This window comes from Topomyia yanbarensis, chromosome 3, assembly GCF_030247195.1.
Source record: "Topomyia yanbarensis strain Yona2022 chromosome 3, ASM3024719v1, whole genome shotgun sequence".
Classification (NCBI taxonomy): domain Eukaryota; kingdom Metazoa; phylum Arthropoda; class Insecta; order Diptera; family Culicidae; genus Topomyia; species Topomyia yanbarensis.
In genome coordinates, this window is record NC_080672.1 from 205,462,956 (window position 1) to 205,479,654 (window position 16,699).

At 37.3% G+C, this 16,699-nt stretch overlaps 1 protein-coding gene across 1 annotated transcript; it reads right to left on the reverse strand.

The window, feature by feature from the left end:
- Positions 1–15,603: 15,603 nt before the first annotated feature.
- Positions 15,604–16,254, reverse strand: LOC131687587 (uncharacterized). The gene is made up of 2 exons (XM_058971676.1): positions 16,162–16,254; positions 15,604–15,960 (listed from the first exon to the last, which is right to left on the reverse strand). Exons 1-2 carry the CDS (start codon positions 16,252–16,254, stop codon positions 15,604–15,606), a joined length of 450 nt encoding a protein of 149 aa, XP_058827659.1.
- Positions 16,255–16,699: the final 445 nt, after the last annotated feature.

Consider the following 16,699-nt stretch of genomic DNA (forward strand, 5'->3'; position numbering starts at 1 on the left):
GGTGTTTCGACTGCTATCTCGTGAGTCCGGGGTTGGTTTTCCGTTCGTTTGCCTTAGCTTCCTTCATCTATGCTGCATCTGGGGCTTGGTTTGCGTCCTGTTCGAGTGGATTATGTGATTTCGTTACTTCGTTTCCTTCCTCTCCTTCTTCTCCGTTTGTTGTTGTCGTTTTTGTGGTTACCGAGGATAGGATATTTGACTTATCCTGCCTCGTGAATTGTAAAATGTTGCAGACGAAATGCGATGTGTAACTTATCTCAGTCGTCTTTGCAATGCGTAATCTGTAGCTGACTTGCTAGTGTTACGACCTTTCTTACTGGATTCTTCCTACTGACGTTTAATCTACCTTGCTGATTTCCTGATGGCTACTTTATTCCTGCCATCTAGTTTGTAAAAATGCTTCCCTCATGATGTGGTGTTGATGCGTTTCTTTAGTTCATTGTTTATATATTTTGTTGGTGTTTTAGCTCCAGCCAGAGTTTGACGGTTCTGACTGCGCTTTACTGAACACTACATAATGACTGGCAGTATGTCCAGCTTGAGTCGATTTTTTTCAGTGGTTGCGACTCCGATTCTTTGCTATGGTTTTTCTTGCTTCATATTGCGGCTTGTCTTGCGACCATTCTCTACCTTCGATTTATTTGCCCGCTCCGGTCTTGCCCTTTCGTTCGTTGGTCCAGTTCTCATCCTTCACTGTTGCTCCGCCCTTGCCGTCACAACCCAACACCTTCAACCCTCTGTCTTCCGCCTGATTCGTCCTTTGTCATCATAAATTTTCAGACCAAAAGTATGTGGTGATGTTGGCTTCCTGGGGGTGAAAAATTTCTTTTGTCCCTGATCTTCAGATTTCACTTGCTTGTTTGTTGCTTTTCAAAAAAAATTCTTTGTGGATAATAAATTGATATTAAATCGTGTAAAAAAAATTTTTTTTTTGCTTATTAATGTTATTATGTAATTTTCATCGCTTACTAAATCATATATTGTCGTTTGGGCATTCAATCTAATCTTTCTTATTATGTAATTTTCATCGCTTATCAAATCATATATTGGCGTTTGGGCATTCAATCTAGTCTATCTTCACGTTCGGGTATTCTATCTAATCTATGTTTTTTTTTCGAACAAGTGGTTAGTAATGTTAGTTATGTTATGTTTTTTTTCATATGGAGAAATAACCGTTTGTTAGTACTATGCTGTTCTTTTTTTATATATATATATATATATATATATATATATATATATATATATATATATATATATATATATATATATATATATGAAGACATAGTACTTTGTTAGTAATATGCTTCGAATTGTTGTGATTAGCTTAGTTTGTTAGTGCGCTGTAAATGTGATTGAATGTTACCTATGTTTCCTTCTTTCGGCGAGATTGTGGTATCCTTTATTCGGATTGGTGTGGCCTCCTCCCCCCTTTCCAGTAAGGTGGTTGCAGGTGGGACCTGGTTTTACTGAAATTAGACTTAGATTCTTTCTTTATTATTTTGTTTTATTTATTTATTCATAATTCTCCACTTTATTTGTTTTTCTCTTGTCTCCCGTTTCCCGATATGTTGTCTGTTAGGTGTTTTTGTTATATTACTTAATTTCATCCTATGAAGTTCCCTGCTATTGGGCATGGATTTCTGTTTGATTCGTATCCAGTATTATTTATATATTTTACGTGTTTGTTGAAACATTCCTTCAACCATTGTTTTTCCATCTGTATCCTGTATTTCATTACTCCTTTAATTATTCCCCTCAGACGCTTTTCTTCATTTCATCTGTTACCTCTTAATTCGTATTCTTCTCAATTTGACAACCCAGGGTGATCCTATAAAGATACCGTAAAAATATTATTCCCCGGAAGTATGTAAGCTTCCTATTATTAACCCTTCTATTTTGTTTTCTTTAGCCCCCCTTGAATACTTTCTTTGCTTTTTCATGATTGCATTGGTTTTTATCACTTTTGCCGTTTTTAATCAAGCGTTCCTCTTGTTTAACCTTTTTTCTCTTTATTGTATTATCTTCTCTGTAGGTCATATTATATTTGTGTTTCTTCTTGTTGTGTCCTTCTGTCGCTGCGTTCATGTTTTACGTTTTTCTTTTTCGTGTATATTTTAATTCGACTGCGATTCTTAGTCGTCATGTAAATAGAATTTGTCATCACGTTCATAAAATAAAGACATTCATACTCATTCCGGGTTCCGGTTCCCTTGTCCGCTCATATGCTTTCATACTTGTATTAAGTGATATAAATGATTCTTAATCAATATTGCATATGTTTTATCCGCTGGCCAGCGTAGGGTGAGAAAAAAAAAAATAATTCCAATTAAAAATTGTTCATTCTTTTCATATATTGTTGTCCATGTTTTCTTTGTGTCTAGGTTCTGCTTCATGATTTCCAGAGTGAGTTTCCATCTTTTATTATTTGTAAATCATGCATTGTAATTCTGCGTTACTCGCAGGCGTTTCCCGCTTCCTTTTATTGCAGCTTTTCTGATATGCTTTTTCATTCCAATGCTTTTAACCTCTTATTTATATTGCGCCGCATGTGTCTTTATAATCTAAGAGTTTTCAATAAATTCTGTCTTTATCTTTTCCTTCTTATATTGTAGTATGTTCTTTATTTCTTCCATACTTTTGCTTCTGGCTTTGCAAATATTACTTTCTTAGTTGCAAATAAATATTTTCGTCAACTATACTCCTTTTTTGTATTCGCATTTTAAAAGCTTTTCTTCATCTTATATCAACCGAACTATTACCCATTTCGTGGTAAATTTGTTCCTTTTTATCATATTTGTATACCTTTACCTTTATCTAAATTTTTTTTTATGTTATGTTTATGTTTTTTTATGTTCTCACTGTTGATTATTTACTCTTTATTTTCCTTTCACTTTCGCTTTTCCTCATATTGTAAATTGCTTATATCCATGTTAATTAATGACAACGATTATCATGTTTATTTAATTTGCATTGTGTCTCTTATTGCGTTTTGTTGCTCAATACGTTCTTATTCCTCCTTGCATTTTTTTTAGTGCTGGTTTACTAGTATGCGCTGTCGTAATATTTTGCGTCCTTTGTTGATTGGGTTGCATTGTACCCCCTTCTTTAGTATTTGGCGTTGCCTTCTGAATTTTTTGTTGTTGTTTATTTAAGCGCATGTTCATGTCTGGTTGTTTCTCTTTTTTCTTCTCATTTATGGTCTGTAATTTCGTTTTGCTTATAATGTTCCTATCCAGTGTGTGTTTCGTTTGTCTTCTGTTTTCCCTCTGTCCTATATTTGGTATGTGTGGTTCTATAACGGTTTTCCGTGTGCAGCATGATATCTCCCCTTTGAAACATAGGAAGAATATGCCTAAAGCTCCTCCTATGACCAAGAAGACACTAAATGTCGTCCATGGGTTCTCTAGAGGGGCATATGCTAAATTTTCTAGCGTGGTTCTATGGTTTTTTATTTCGTCGACTTCTACCCCTATGTCGAAAAGTTTCTTTGTGTCAAATAACGAAACTATCTTATTACGTTTTGAAAGAGACGGTATCCCCTTATCCTTCCATTTACTAGAAATATTTGGTATGTCCGTATGTGGTATGCGGTATGTTAATTTTGTTTCACCTTGTGTTTCACTGAAGTGTGTAATTCTTATACTATCCGTCTGTATCATCATGTCCGGCAGTAATTTTATATTTCCTTTGCCTTGTATTGTAGTTTCCGTAACGTTCTTTCCCGTAAAAACGGATACCTTCAATTTGTTAGGTGTAATATACGTCCATATGTTTCTATTTGCAGTTTCCAACCATATGTCGTGGTTCAACTGCAGCACTTTTGTTTTGCATGTCGTCGTTATGTTTCTAAAATATAGCGCGGCCATACATGTGTCCTCTTGTTTGAGGTCTCTTTCTATATTGCTTAATTTACAAAGCCTAGTGTCTCCTATTCTATCGCAGTTGTCATAATCTGCCTGGGTTAATACATATCCCCAGTTGTTTTCTTGTTTTATTATTATGTCTTCCTCTAAGTGCAATATTGTCAATATGTTTCCGGTTATGCTTGGCTCGATTGTGCCTTTATACGCATACCATTTGCTTTTTTTCACGAGCGGAATTTGAAGTGTCATAATTATATCTAAGTCGTTGGTGAGGTTTACGTAGTAATGAAGTGTATTTAATATCTCTGGCATAATTGCCCCGTCTGCTCTTCTCGGGAAAGTAAGGTTGTCGTTCAGCGTTGCTTCCTCACTGTCTAATGTTCGGATTAGTTGTACTGGGTTTATTATTTCCGCTAGGTCGAGGCTCATTGTGTTTTCTGCGTGTAATATTGCTATCAACGTTTTTTGTTTTAGTTTTAAGTTTTGTCTCATACTGTTATACCACATGCCTATCTCCATGAGCGTTGCTTCTAGGTATAGGTCTTTATCTCTGTCATTGGCTCTGTTAAGAGTGTTCCTGATTTCTGTTTTTAAAGATTCGAAATTTTTATTGTTGCTTTCGACTGCCTTATTCATGGTGATTGTTGAGTTGCTCACGAAATTGTATATTTTTTCGATTGCTGACGCTTGATGTTCTGTATTTTTGTTGAATCTTTCTTCGTTTCGTCTAAGTTTATCCATATTTTCGTCAATTCTAGTTCTGTCGTCGGAGTCCATTGCTCCAATTGCTGACCAAAACCCTCTTGGTGTTCTTGTTTTAAAGAAATACCTGACGTACGTGTTTATGTTCGCAATGTCACTAGTGTCTTTGCTCCAAACCGAGGTTATGACCCCGCATTTCAAATTCGGAATTCTTTCTATTAGCGCTGTACAGGTTTCATTAAAAGCATTTAGTGCCGATTCTAATTCTGCTTGATCCTCTACAAGACTCTTATACGTTAGCGTTACCTTAAAATCGTAGACCCCTTGTGCCAGTAATACATCATTGAGTCTTTCCAGAATCAACGCTGCGTTCGCCATGGCCAAGAAAACTCCAGCGAAAATAGTTCTAAAATATGAAAGATAACGATACTTTCTTATGTATAGAGTCGTAAAATCAATTATTCTTCTATTGCTTTAAACCAATATGCATATGTATATATGGAACGAAAAATCAACGCAACGCGTTGATCCTGCATCATTTCAAAATTGGGTGGCATAGACTCCTGTCTTTAAACTTATATTGATTCAACTGGGGCAACAATTTTATGCCTTAAGTCTATGTATATGTAATTCATGTGACAAAAAGCCTGTTACCTTAAATCTTTATTGATGCGGCTTGTTACCTTAGGAAAAAAAACTTGCTATCTTGCATAAATCCTCGCGCGGCATATGGAAAAACCCCGCAGAAAAAGGATGTCCAACAGTACAGTGTTGAGCCTATATCTATATAATGCTTATCTAGTAAAAATGTACGCTGCCAATAAAGATTGAACTCGAGTCTGGTTTTCCTTTTGTTTTACTCCTGTCTTAGCTAGATAAACTTGCTCTTATATTATAGCTTAATACTTATCATCGGTGTTTTAGTTTCCTTTCACTCTTGCTCGCTTGCGCGAGATATAGGGTGGTGGATATATTTCCACCGTTGTCTACGTATTTTTCGATCGCGTTTAGTTTCCTCTACCATAGTGTTTAATATTTGAGTTTCGTAAAATGGAATATCTTTGATCATGGTCAATGGTCTCTCATTTTACGGGTAATGTACATACTTCGAAAAAAAAATTCTTGTAATTTTACGTCATCTTACGCTGACATATGCCAGCGAACAAAATGACTGATTATTATGTTCATTCTTATTTTTACAAGACGCCAACTTATTCAAAAACCTAATTTTACATTTTGCAACGTGCAACATGTAAATTTACCAGAACGCTGTGAAATTACATTTGTCTAGTAAACTTTATATATGTATCTACAGTATATCTATTTACAATATGTACATTTCTCCTCCTAGAGTTCAATCCGTGTACTTCTTGAGACGGTTATTATGAACCTTCTCTAATCTGTTTCCGTTTTTAATCACGGTCGTGCATTCACTCGGGAGTTCTACGACCTCATATGGGCCTCTCCACAGAGCTTGCAGTTTTTGTCCTGTACCCGTGGGGACGGATTTTACAAGTACCATATCGCCCCACATAGGCTGCCACTCGTTGGCGTTTTTATCGTATAGGTCCTTCCTCTTTTCTTTTGACAATATTAGGTTTTCTCGTGCTTTTTTGTGCAGGTGTTTGAACGTGGACCTTATTTCGTTGACGTAGTCCTCGTAATATAGCCCATCATTGTTCCATTTATAAATTGAATTAGGAATGTTGGCGTTTTTACCATATACTAATTCAAATGGTGTATAGCCCGTCGATGAGTTTGACGTGGTGTTGTATTCGAATGTAAAGAAAGGCAAATGTTGGTCCCAAGTTTTCGGGGCATTTCCAACATATTGTCTCAAGTACATTTTAAGTTCCCTGTTCGACCTCTCCACTAAATTTGCTTGTGGATGATAGGTGCTCGTAGTGATTTTCTTAATTTTTAGAATTTTACAGACGTTTTTCATTAGGGAGCTTACAAAATTTGCTCCATTATCTGTCACTAACTCCAAGGGAGCTCCAAATTTACAAATATAATTCTCAACAAATGTTTGCGCGACCGTTGCGCTTTCTTGATTCTCCATCGGTGCTACAATCAAGTATCTTGTTAGGTCGTCTTGCATAACAAGACCGTATTTGTTACCCCAATCGGATTCTGGTAATACCACAATGTCCATATATAACTTTCCGAATGGTTCGGACGATGTGGTTGTTATTTTCATTGGAATTTTGTTGGATCGTCCAATCTTGTTCTTTTGGCACGAATCACATTGTTTGACGTAGTTCTCTACATCTCGTCGCATATTTTTCCACTCGAATAGTGGGCTTATGCGTTTCAACATTCTTTTACTGCCGACATGTCCGCCCAGCGGAGAGTCATGAAACTCTTTAAGTACGGTTTCTCTTTCTCCTACTGGTACATGCATTCGGTCTTTCTCTGGCGCAAAGAGGGTGAATACTTTATTGAATTTACCTGCTACAAATCGTAAAATGTTAGTTTCTGGTGGCGTTTGTATGTTTCTAAAGGAGATAATTTGAATATTCTTATCTTCTTTCATGTGTTCGGGGCAGTTCCCGAACGCGTCAACTAATCCTTGGAAAAATACTTTTGTGTCAGCTCTTGATCGGCTTGACCCATTTAGAATCATACCCCATATTTTTCTGTTTGGGATGGCAAATATTCTACCATTTAGAAAATCTTTCAACCCATGAGGGAGGTCGACCAATTCGCTCAGCTCTTTATAGGCTGACCTACTATTAACGATAACGAATGTGGCGTCTGTTTCGCTCTCGTCGATCTTGCTTTTTGAAAACTTTAATAGTTTAAAATCTATACGTCCCTGTTCTAGATCATTTTCTAAATCTTCATGTGTTATTGTTACTTCTAGATCATCTTTTTCGTCCCATTCAAAATCGATATTTTCTAGCCCGTCCATGTGAGGGTTCCATTCGGATTGCTGTGTGTCCTTGAATAGCCCAAATCTTCCGGATGGGTCTGTAATCTGGTTCGTGGTCTTTGTTTCGGTTTGCTTGGCAAGTTTTTTGTCTTCTTCTTGCTGTTGTTGCAGTTTCTGTTGTCGTGTGACTACAGCGACCGTGTAAGATTTTTCATCTATCTCAGCATCAGGATTAAGTCTTGATAGAAAATCTGCTACAACATTATCTTTTCCTTGTTTGTAGCGTATGTCCATTTCCAACCCTTGGAGCTTTAAACGAAGTCGTGTCAGGGTGGGTGATGTTTCTTTCAATCTCCAAATAGAGATTAAAGGTCTATGATCTGTGTAGACGATAAATTTCTGATTATAAATAAAATGTTTGAATCTGTTCACTGACCATACAATTGCGAGTAATTCTTTCTCTATCGTATGGTATCTTCTTTCTGCACCTACTAGACCTCTGCTCGCATAGGCTATGGGTCTATCGGTGGACTTTTCATTAGAGAGTACTGCACCAATGGCATACTCGCTTGCATCTGTTGTGATCACAAACGTATCTTTGTAGTTTGGTCTTACCAACAGAGTATTTGAAGTTAAAAAATCTTTCAGTTCTTCGAATGCTTTCTGACATTCATTGGTCCAAATAAATTTTACATTTTTCTTTAGCAGATCGTTCAATGGTTTACGTTTTTCTGCTATTTGTGGTATGAATTTACCATAAAAATTAACCGTTCCTAGGAACGAACGGACTCCTTTAACTGTTTTTGGCACAGTCATTTCTTTGATGGCCTTTATATTATCCTCCATTGGCCGAATGCCTTCAGCATTAATTGCATGTCCGAGATATTTAATTTCGGTTCTTAAAATTTGGCATTTTCCTGCCTCAATTTTCAAATTGTGTCGGCGCATAGCCTTCAAAACTTTTATGAGGTTTTCATTGTGTTCCTCAATAGTTGACCCGTAAATGATAATATCGTCTAAGTAAACGATAGCTTTCACACCTTCAATTTCATACAATATTGTGTTCATCAACTTCTGAAATGTTGATGGACTATTTCTAAGGCCCATAGGCATTCTTGTAAATTCAAAGTGCCCTTTAGGGGTTGAAAAGGCTGTTTTAGCCGCATCTTTTGGGTTAATTGGGACTTGATAAAAACCTGATTTCAGGTCCAATGTTGAAAAATATTTAGCTCCTCCGAGATTATCAAGTATCTCGTCGATCAGTGGGATCGGATATACAAACGGTTTTGTTATTAAATTTAGCGCTCTAAAGTCAACCACAATTCTATACTTTTTATTTCCGTTTTCATCGTCCTTTTTGGGTACGCACAAAACTGGTGCATTCCATGGACTTTTACTGGGCTTAATAATGCCTTGCTTCAACATTTCCTCGATTTCTGCATTTATATGCTTTTTTGTTGCTTCGGGAAATCTATATTGTCTTTTATTTATTGGTACGTTCGACGTCGTCTCTATTTCATGGACAGCCGCGTCTGTAGTTGTTAGATGGTCTCCCTTTTGGTAAAACACATCACTATATTCCGCCATAATTGATTCCATGGCTTGGAAATTGTTTCTTTTCAAATGATCCAAATTAAGGTTCTCTAATAATTTTTCAGTTCGTTCATTACCACGTAACTGATCGTACTTTTTATTTTCAACCAGACTATAGTCCTGGTTGTCATCCAAGTTTTCTAAAACCTGTTCTCCATAGTACGAATCCATGTAATTTTTTTTTTCGTTGGACTCATTCGTGTAATTCTGTTTATAGTAATCTTTCTTGTTTGTACCATAATCATTAAAATCTATCCTATATTCCGATCCGCATTCCGGGATCATGCTAGTCATGCACTTTCTTCTGTGAGATGTGTCTGATTCAATTAAACTTTTCCTTGACGTTTTATTGTTATTTCTGTTTTCTATTAGTTTGGTCATATCTGTTATATGATTCATTTCTTCGTTATCATACTGTGTCTTATCATCAGTGTATTTTGTAATTGCCTCTGTCTGGCATGCCTTCTCAGCAAGAATTTCGCATTTTCGCGTCATGTTTGAGGGCATTTCATCATCCCTTGCTATTTCATTTTGATATCTATTATTCATCCCATCCCTTCCTCCGGGGATCTTGTTACGTACTTCTTCAATGTTTTTAGTTGAATTCATGTCACCCGCGTAGTTGGGAATATTTTGCTCTCTTGACGCAAAAATATCAGGACTTTGTATTTTATCTCCATTTGGCTCATTGTCGCTCCTATTCGATTTACGGAGGGCGATGTAGTTCAATTGCTGAGATATAAAAATTGTACATTCCTTAAGAAATTTCGCTCCTATAATTCCCGGGACGCACAAATCCTTTACAATATAAAATTTTATTGGATATTTCGAGTTCCCAATTATTAATGTGGTTTCTACTGATCCAATAGTTTCTGATTGTGTCAGATTAAAACCTGTAATGTATAACTTATCCCGATAGTTAATAAATCTGGCTCCAATTTTCGCGACCGTATCCCATCTTATTACATTAAGAAACGCTCCTGTATCAAGCATATATTTAATCCTAATGTCAGGCCTTTCTATTGAGGCGATATTTACTAGTAATTGATGATTTCTGGTACATTCTATGTCCAATTTCTCATATGGAGGCATGGTTTCTTGGAATTGATTACTCGTGTTTTCTTGCAATGTGGTGGGCCGTCCGTGGCCATTATATCGTATATTGAGCGACTTAGTACTCAGTCGTTGTCTGGTTGTATTATAATTTCTTAAATTCTTATTTGTGCTTGTTTTACTGTATGTACCGCAATTTACGCATACTTGTCGGGGTTGTTTAAACGGTTTATTTTCTGGCCTGTTATTGTAGGGGGTCCTGCCATCTATCTGCCCGAACTCCCCATCGTTCAGTTTTTTCTTTGGTGTTCATCTCTTCTATGCTCCTGCTTGTATGGTGACTCGCCTCTTTTCCAGTCTGGTTGTTCCCTCCATTGTCTGGGGTTTGAGTCATTCTGTTTCCAGGGGGGTTGCTGCTCCCTCCACTGGTTTTGCCCAGGCTCGTTTTGCCTCCAACCTGCTTGTTGTGCTTCTCTCCATGGTCTCGGGCCAGATTCATTTTGCCTCCAGCCTGTTTGCTGCGTTTCCCTCCATGGTCTTGGGCCCGGTTCATTTTGCCTCCAGCCTGTTTGCTGCGTTTCCCTCCATGGTCTTGGGCCCGGTTCATTTTGCCTCCAATCGGTCCTATTGTTTCCGTCTGGGCGCATGCTCCTCTGGTTGTTGTTATTCGTTTGGTAGTTGTAACTACCTCCTGTGCGCCCACTCTCTCCTTGTCTATTTTGTTGGTAATTTCTATTGTTGTTTGTTCTTGGTGGCTGATAGCCGTTTCTGTATCTACCACGCTCGTTTTGGTTATCCTCGCGTCGAGGTCTATGGTCGTCGTTCCTAAACTGTCTTGGTGGATTGTTAAACCCCCCGTCTGTCGCCCATCTTCCTTTGAATTTGTTTGAATTTTGTACTAATTCCAATGATTCCAGTCTATTACCTATTTCCGTCAAATGCTCGCATTCTGCATGTCTTTCCTCTAAGTAGTTCAGTAACTCGACTAGCGGCATTTCACGTTGACTCTGGGCTATTTGCTTAAGTTCTTTATTATACAAACCGCATATGCAGTGTAGCCTCAAGCTTTTTGTCATAGCCCTATCTACTTCCCCTGGTCCTTTGTCATAATATTCGAGGTGGGTATTTATTTCCATCACTCGTTTTTTGTACTCTTTAAATGTTTCCTGTGGTTTTTGCCTTAGGGTTTCTATTTTGGTAATTATACCTTCTATGGATACATTATCCCCAAATTCTTTAATCAAGTTCGTCTTTGTTTCATTCCAAGTGTCGCCTTTGATTTTAGCGATTGCTGCTGCCGCTTTTCCTTTCAATTTCAGTAGTACCACATAGACTAGATCTGTATGCGGTTCGTCTGCTGGTATTTGTTCGGCAAAGTGATCGACGTGGTATAAAAACGCGTCTAATTCATCCCGAGACCCGTTAAACTCAGGGATACACTGAATAGCCTCTGTTTTAGGGAAGCGGTATTCCGCCTCTTGTGCATTACGCTGCATGGTGTTGCTTTTTATTTCGCATCCACTGTCTGATAAGCTTCTTTGTTTGGTTATTTTTGCTTCTGATAAGCGTATTTGTTTGGGTATAACTCCTTTTATATCTAACTTCTTTTCGAGTATTATTGTCCTATCAAGGATTTTTATTGACTGGTCGTATTTTTTCTGTACTATGTCTAATTTGTCGGTTAGTTCATTCCAAACTCTAACTTCGACTCTGTTTTCGTATTTACTTAATACTGCTTCGAACTCTTCGAAGGCTTCCTTAAGCAATTGTTTTTTTGAGAGGATTCCTTGGAGCGTTCTGGCTCTTCCTTTGTTTTTGTTTAAATTCTCGTATTCGCGTAAGATGTATTCACTGATTTCATCTAGCCTAGACATTTAGGGATTAGTATGTGCATCCAATGATTTGGCCTCCTAGCTGTTTTTTCATTGCTTCGTGGTGTGTCATTACACCTTTTCTAGTGTTCATTATGAGATTTCCGCATATTGTTGGGAGAAAGGTTCTTACGTAGAATTTTAGCTGGTTCGCTGTCGCTTTAATGGGAGTATGTGGGGTTTGAATGAGTATTAGTTCTTCGTGTAGTTTTACTTGGACTATTTCACCCTGCTCTTTGATTATTTCAATAATTTTTTCCCTGCGTAGTAGTTCAACAACCTCATTGGTGTTAGCTACGCTAGTATTAATAAGTACAGTTTCCGATGTGAATTGTATGTTCACTAATGCTTTCAATATTCTTCCAGCCCTCATTATTTGTTCAATAACAGTTTAAGGTAATTTGTTTTATTTATCCAATCGTCTTCGTTTTTTCACTTTCCATGAGAAACGAACGTTTGAGGAAAAAAAAAGAAAAAAGATGAAATGTGTTTTAATTGCAATCGTATCGCCTCAGCGCGTTCAGTTCCTTGCACCCACCGATTGCGTCACGATTGTTGATATATCTTCTCCCGCTATTTAATTATTTCGTCATCAACCACAGTCTCGGTCTCTTCGTCGGTACCAGCTGTTTCAGTACATGGCTGGTTGCTAACGTAAAATGCTTATTCTGCTAGTCCGTTCTCGCTTCATGGTGTAAGGTTTCATTTACTTCTCGTTCGTCGTGTTATGGTCGTCACTATATGTCATCATACATTGTCGAGTATATTCACCGTGTGTGGTGGATTAATTAATTAATTAATTAAGTAATGCAATGTACAAAATTAACCGTTTCTTCGAAAAAAAACGAAAGTAGCCAGATGTAGTTTCTATGATCCTACTATCGCGGCGTAAACGCTCAATAAAGTTGATCTTTTTATATTGTCCCTGCGTAGTATAAAAGAAAATTTCTTTTTCTCACTTACCTGAGCTGCATTGTTGATCTACTCGTTAGTTCCTGTCGAGATGATCTAGATCCTTTAACTCGTAGCAAGCGCATATGTATTTGTAGAGATCGTTGACGCACTCTGTCAAAGTTTTGTGAACAAAGAAACTTTCACTGAATCGATCAGATATGCTGAGTGTTTGTCTTTTTCCACATTTAAGCTATCGTATTTTTCGTGGTTTGTTATTTTTCTTCAGTTTTCACCATCAAATTCCGCAGACAATTTACGCATTTTTTTTTTCATCACATTCAATATTAACACGATCAGAAATCGTCGAATTTCTGCTTTTCTCGGATCTACACTTATGGTTAAGGTTTCCTCGCGACGAGACTTATTTCAGGCATTAAAACTGGTTACCACCAACGCCTGTCTCGATGTTTTTTTTTCTCTCTTTGACGATAGTAGTCGGTAAAATGCCAACTTATTCACTAAAAAACGCTCAAACACTTTCAAAATGTAACCTTTCTTCTCACTTTATGGTATACACTGATCTGAAGACATTGCTGATTTTAGCCTCCAGTCATAAATGCGTCCTGCAATCTCTCAGGATTGCTAAACCGCTGTCACCATATGCGCCGTAAATGCTTACGCACCGTGGCGGAATTGAAGAGAAACACAAAGGATAGGTAGAAAAAAACGATATATTTTCCCTACTTTTACTTACACTTTCTGAACTACCCTACTGCGCGAATTCTTTCGCACCTACGCAATCTATTACTCAAATTGATCTCGGTTGTTGGCAGCCAGAGGTACGCACAGTACATGGGGCCCAGCCTTGATCGAGTTAATTCAAAAGGGAGAAAAAGAAAAAAAAGCCTCGATTCTAAATCTTCTGAAGTTTATATAGTAAATTTCTTGCTTACTTCAGCAAGATTTCAATTATTGACTATCTATCCCTGTTCAGCATGCGATTGACATTATATTTGTATTAGTGTCGCATCGCTTTCTATCTTTCTCCTTCGTTTGTAGTTTTTATGTTAATGTATTCCTATTCTCCTCTACCTTAAAGTAACTCTTGCTGTCTTCTATTATTTTACGAAGGTTCCCCGAACGTGAGTACTTCCTAATTGGTTTAGTGTTAGTGAGCCTTCGGTTCTCGCTAGAACCTCGTGTTCTCTTGTTCTAACTAAAGCTATTCGTAAGCAGTTGAACGCTCTATTTCCCGAACATAATTATGCATTTGTATCGATGCGCTCACAATCATAAAAACGCCACGCCTATGTAAATAATTACGTTAATTAATATTGGCACAGCCAAATTCTATACAACCGTATAAACACCTGCAGCCGGTGTCATTGGAAATCGATTATTTACCGCGGATATCTATAAACAATCATTAATTCTTCGAGCAACACAGTGACTCACGTTTGTTGTGCTATGTGCACTGCGACTTAAGCCGCTGCGTTTGCAAATTCGCTAGTGGCGAGTTCTTTCAGGTCAACCTTAGAATTGTTGGTTGCGCATTTTTTTAGGTGTTTACCATTGTGGGGCTGTTCAGTTGAACCTTAAAAATCCGGCAAAATAATGTGGATCATCGGCAAAAAAGTTTCGGTGCGTAGAGCGAACGTGCCGCTGCGTAATGCAGCATACTGGGAAGTTCACCCGGCTCTTCCCAGGCTCTGTCCGCCATTGAGAATATTTTAAACCCCCTCAACAATTTTAACCGTAGCACAGGTCGCATGACACTATGTATTTGGGATTCCCTGTTTGGTGGTTTGTTTCACCGGTACAGGTAGTACCACGAATCGAAATAGGATTTGAGATGCATTTTAAATTTGTTTAATATCAGGCAAAATAAAGAGGCGAATAAATACTCCATAACTAATAATAGTATTCCGAACATTTAAATTTATTGAGAACACCTTTTTGACATATTCATACATACACATACACACAACAAACACACATTTACCCCGCATACACACTCACTTCTCATTTTATTAAATCGTTTGTCTATTCGATCTACTAATCAGTTTGGTTTTCTCTTCATTCAAACTTACACCAATCACTATTGTTTTCTCCTAATTTACAAATTCATTCTTTTCTAAGCATTTCCCGTTCTAGCATCTTGCTGAACATGCTCTTATCATCTACAACCGATGCATTTTAATATCCTTGGGATACAATATGATTGAAGAGTTTGCTGAAGTCGAAAAAATCATAAATTTCATTAATGTTTGTTGTTTTATAATGCAGGTAACATTTGTTGTTCAAGCGCCACCAAACTTATTACCTATAGTTAGAAAATTGTCTTGTTTTTCACCAACACACACGCTTATTCCACACATACTCATCCCACACACACATTCATCTCACAGAAACACACATTCATCGCACACACACGCATCTCAAACATACATACACAAGCACGTACGTGTTCATTCATCTTCTCTACTTAGTTTTAATTTTTTCAATTCATTTGTAGTTTGTAATACTTCGATGTTCAATTTTTGGAGCTCCAATTGCTCTTTTTTCAATACGCTTATCTTCTAGCAATTTTAATTTCTCTTTTCTATAATTATTTTTATCCTTGAACTCTTTTTGTTTTAGGTCTACTAGTTTTCGAAAATCATGTTTTAGTGATCGCAAATGCAAAGACACGTCCGCTTGAGAACTTTTTATGTTTTGTAAGGCATCTCTGCCTGTATCCAGAAATTGATGCTTATTTCGACTTGTTTTCTAACAGTTGCACACTCTTTTTCTGTCGTTTGGGGGCTTGTGGTGTGGTGGTCAAGCTCGGATCTGCCGTCTGATGGTCAAACACAGATTCCATTAAGTAATCATCGGTTGGAATATCCTCGTCGCCGCGATCATCTTCCTCCTCCATCTCGCTATTGAAACCGTAGGAAGCAACACCCGGAATACCAGTAACGGTTGCTTCCAGCCCACAGGCTTCGATTATCGATTCATCGGCGAATGTTAACTCTTTCACCGAATACGGTCCTACTCCTGTTTTCTTAGGAGATTTTTTATTAGAAGACAATTTTGTCTTCGTTTTGTATTTCCGTGTCGGCCAGACCTAAAAAGAAATATTCTGATAAATGTATGCCTCAAAATGTTTGTACTGAAATAATAGTGATCGAGCGTTTCACAGAATTTCATGCAAAACAATATATACTGTAAAAATAATTTGCAGAGGACGTCAGTTGTAGAAAAGTTATGTTGAAATATCCATATAGCCAAAAAAAAAAACGCACACATGAAATCAAATACAACATACCCGCTTCCATTCAGCGACCGTTTTAACAGGTGGGCCAACGGCGTTGAGCTTCGTTATCATGTCCATCCAGTTTGCTGCACTTATCTTTACCATTTTCGGTTTTTATGAAATCCTCATGGATCCTCTTGCAAGTTCCTTGTGCTTGTTCATGAATTCGTCCAGCAACGATAACTGCATCTGCGTTGCATTGCCACTAAGAATAGAATTTAAGGGAGTACAGAAATAGAGATTGAATGATATGTTTGTGATAATTATCACAACTAAAACAGAATATTTGATACATTTTTTTATAATCGTATTTGTTAAATGAACTCACCGTTTTGCTTCACCCATTTTTGAAGACAACTTCAACTTTGTTGTTTCCTAATGTAAATGGCTTTTGTTCTTCAAGCAAACCCACGTGCAAAATATAAAATTCAAAACTTTACCCTTTTTTCCTTAACTGCTATCGTTTTTGTTACAAAAATATCTCAAATTGCACGAGAAAAACAAAAGTGATAGCTTTCTTATTGTCACTGTTATTTTGGTAAAAGGTGAT

What these genes read in the sequence shown, in the direction of transcription:
- LOC131687587 (XM_058971676.1), bottom strand. Translation starts at nt 16,254, where the DNA reads ATGGTAAAGATAAGTGCAGCAAACTGGATGGACATGATAACGAAGCTC. An exon ending in CGGTCGCTGAATGGAAGCGG is followed by an intron (nt 15,961 to 16,161) that starts GTATGTTGTATT and finishes ATTTCTTTTTAG; the next exon opens with GTCTGGCCGACACGGAAATA.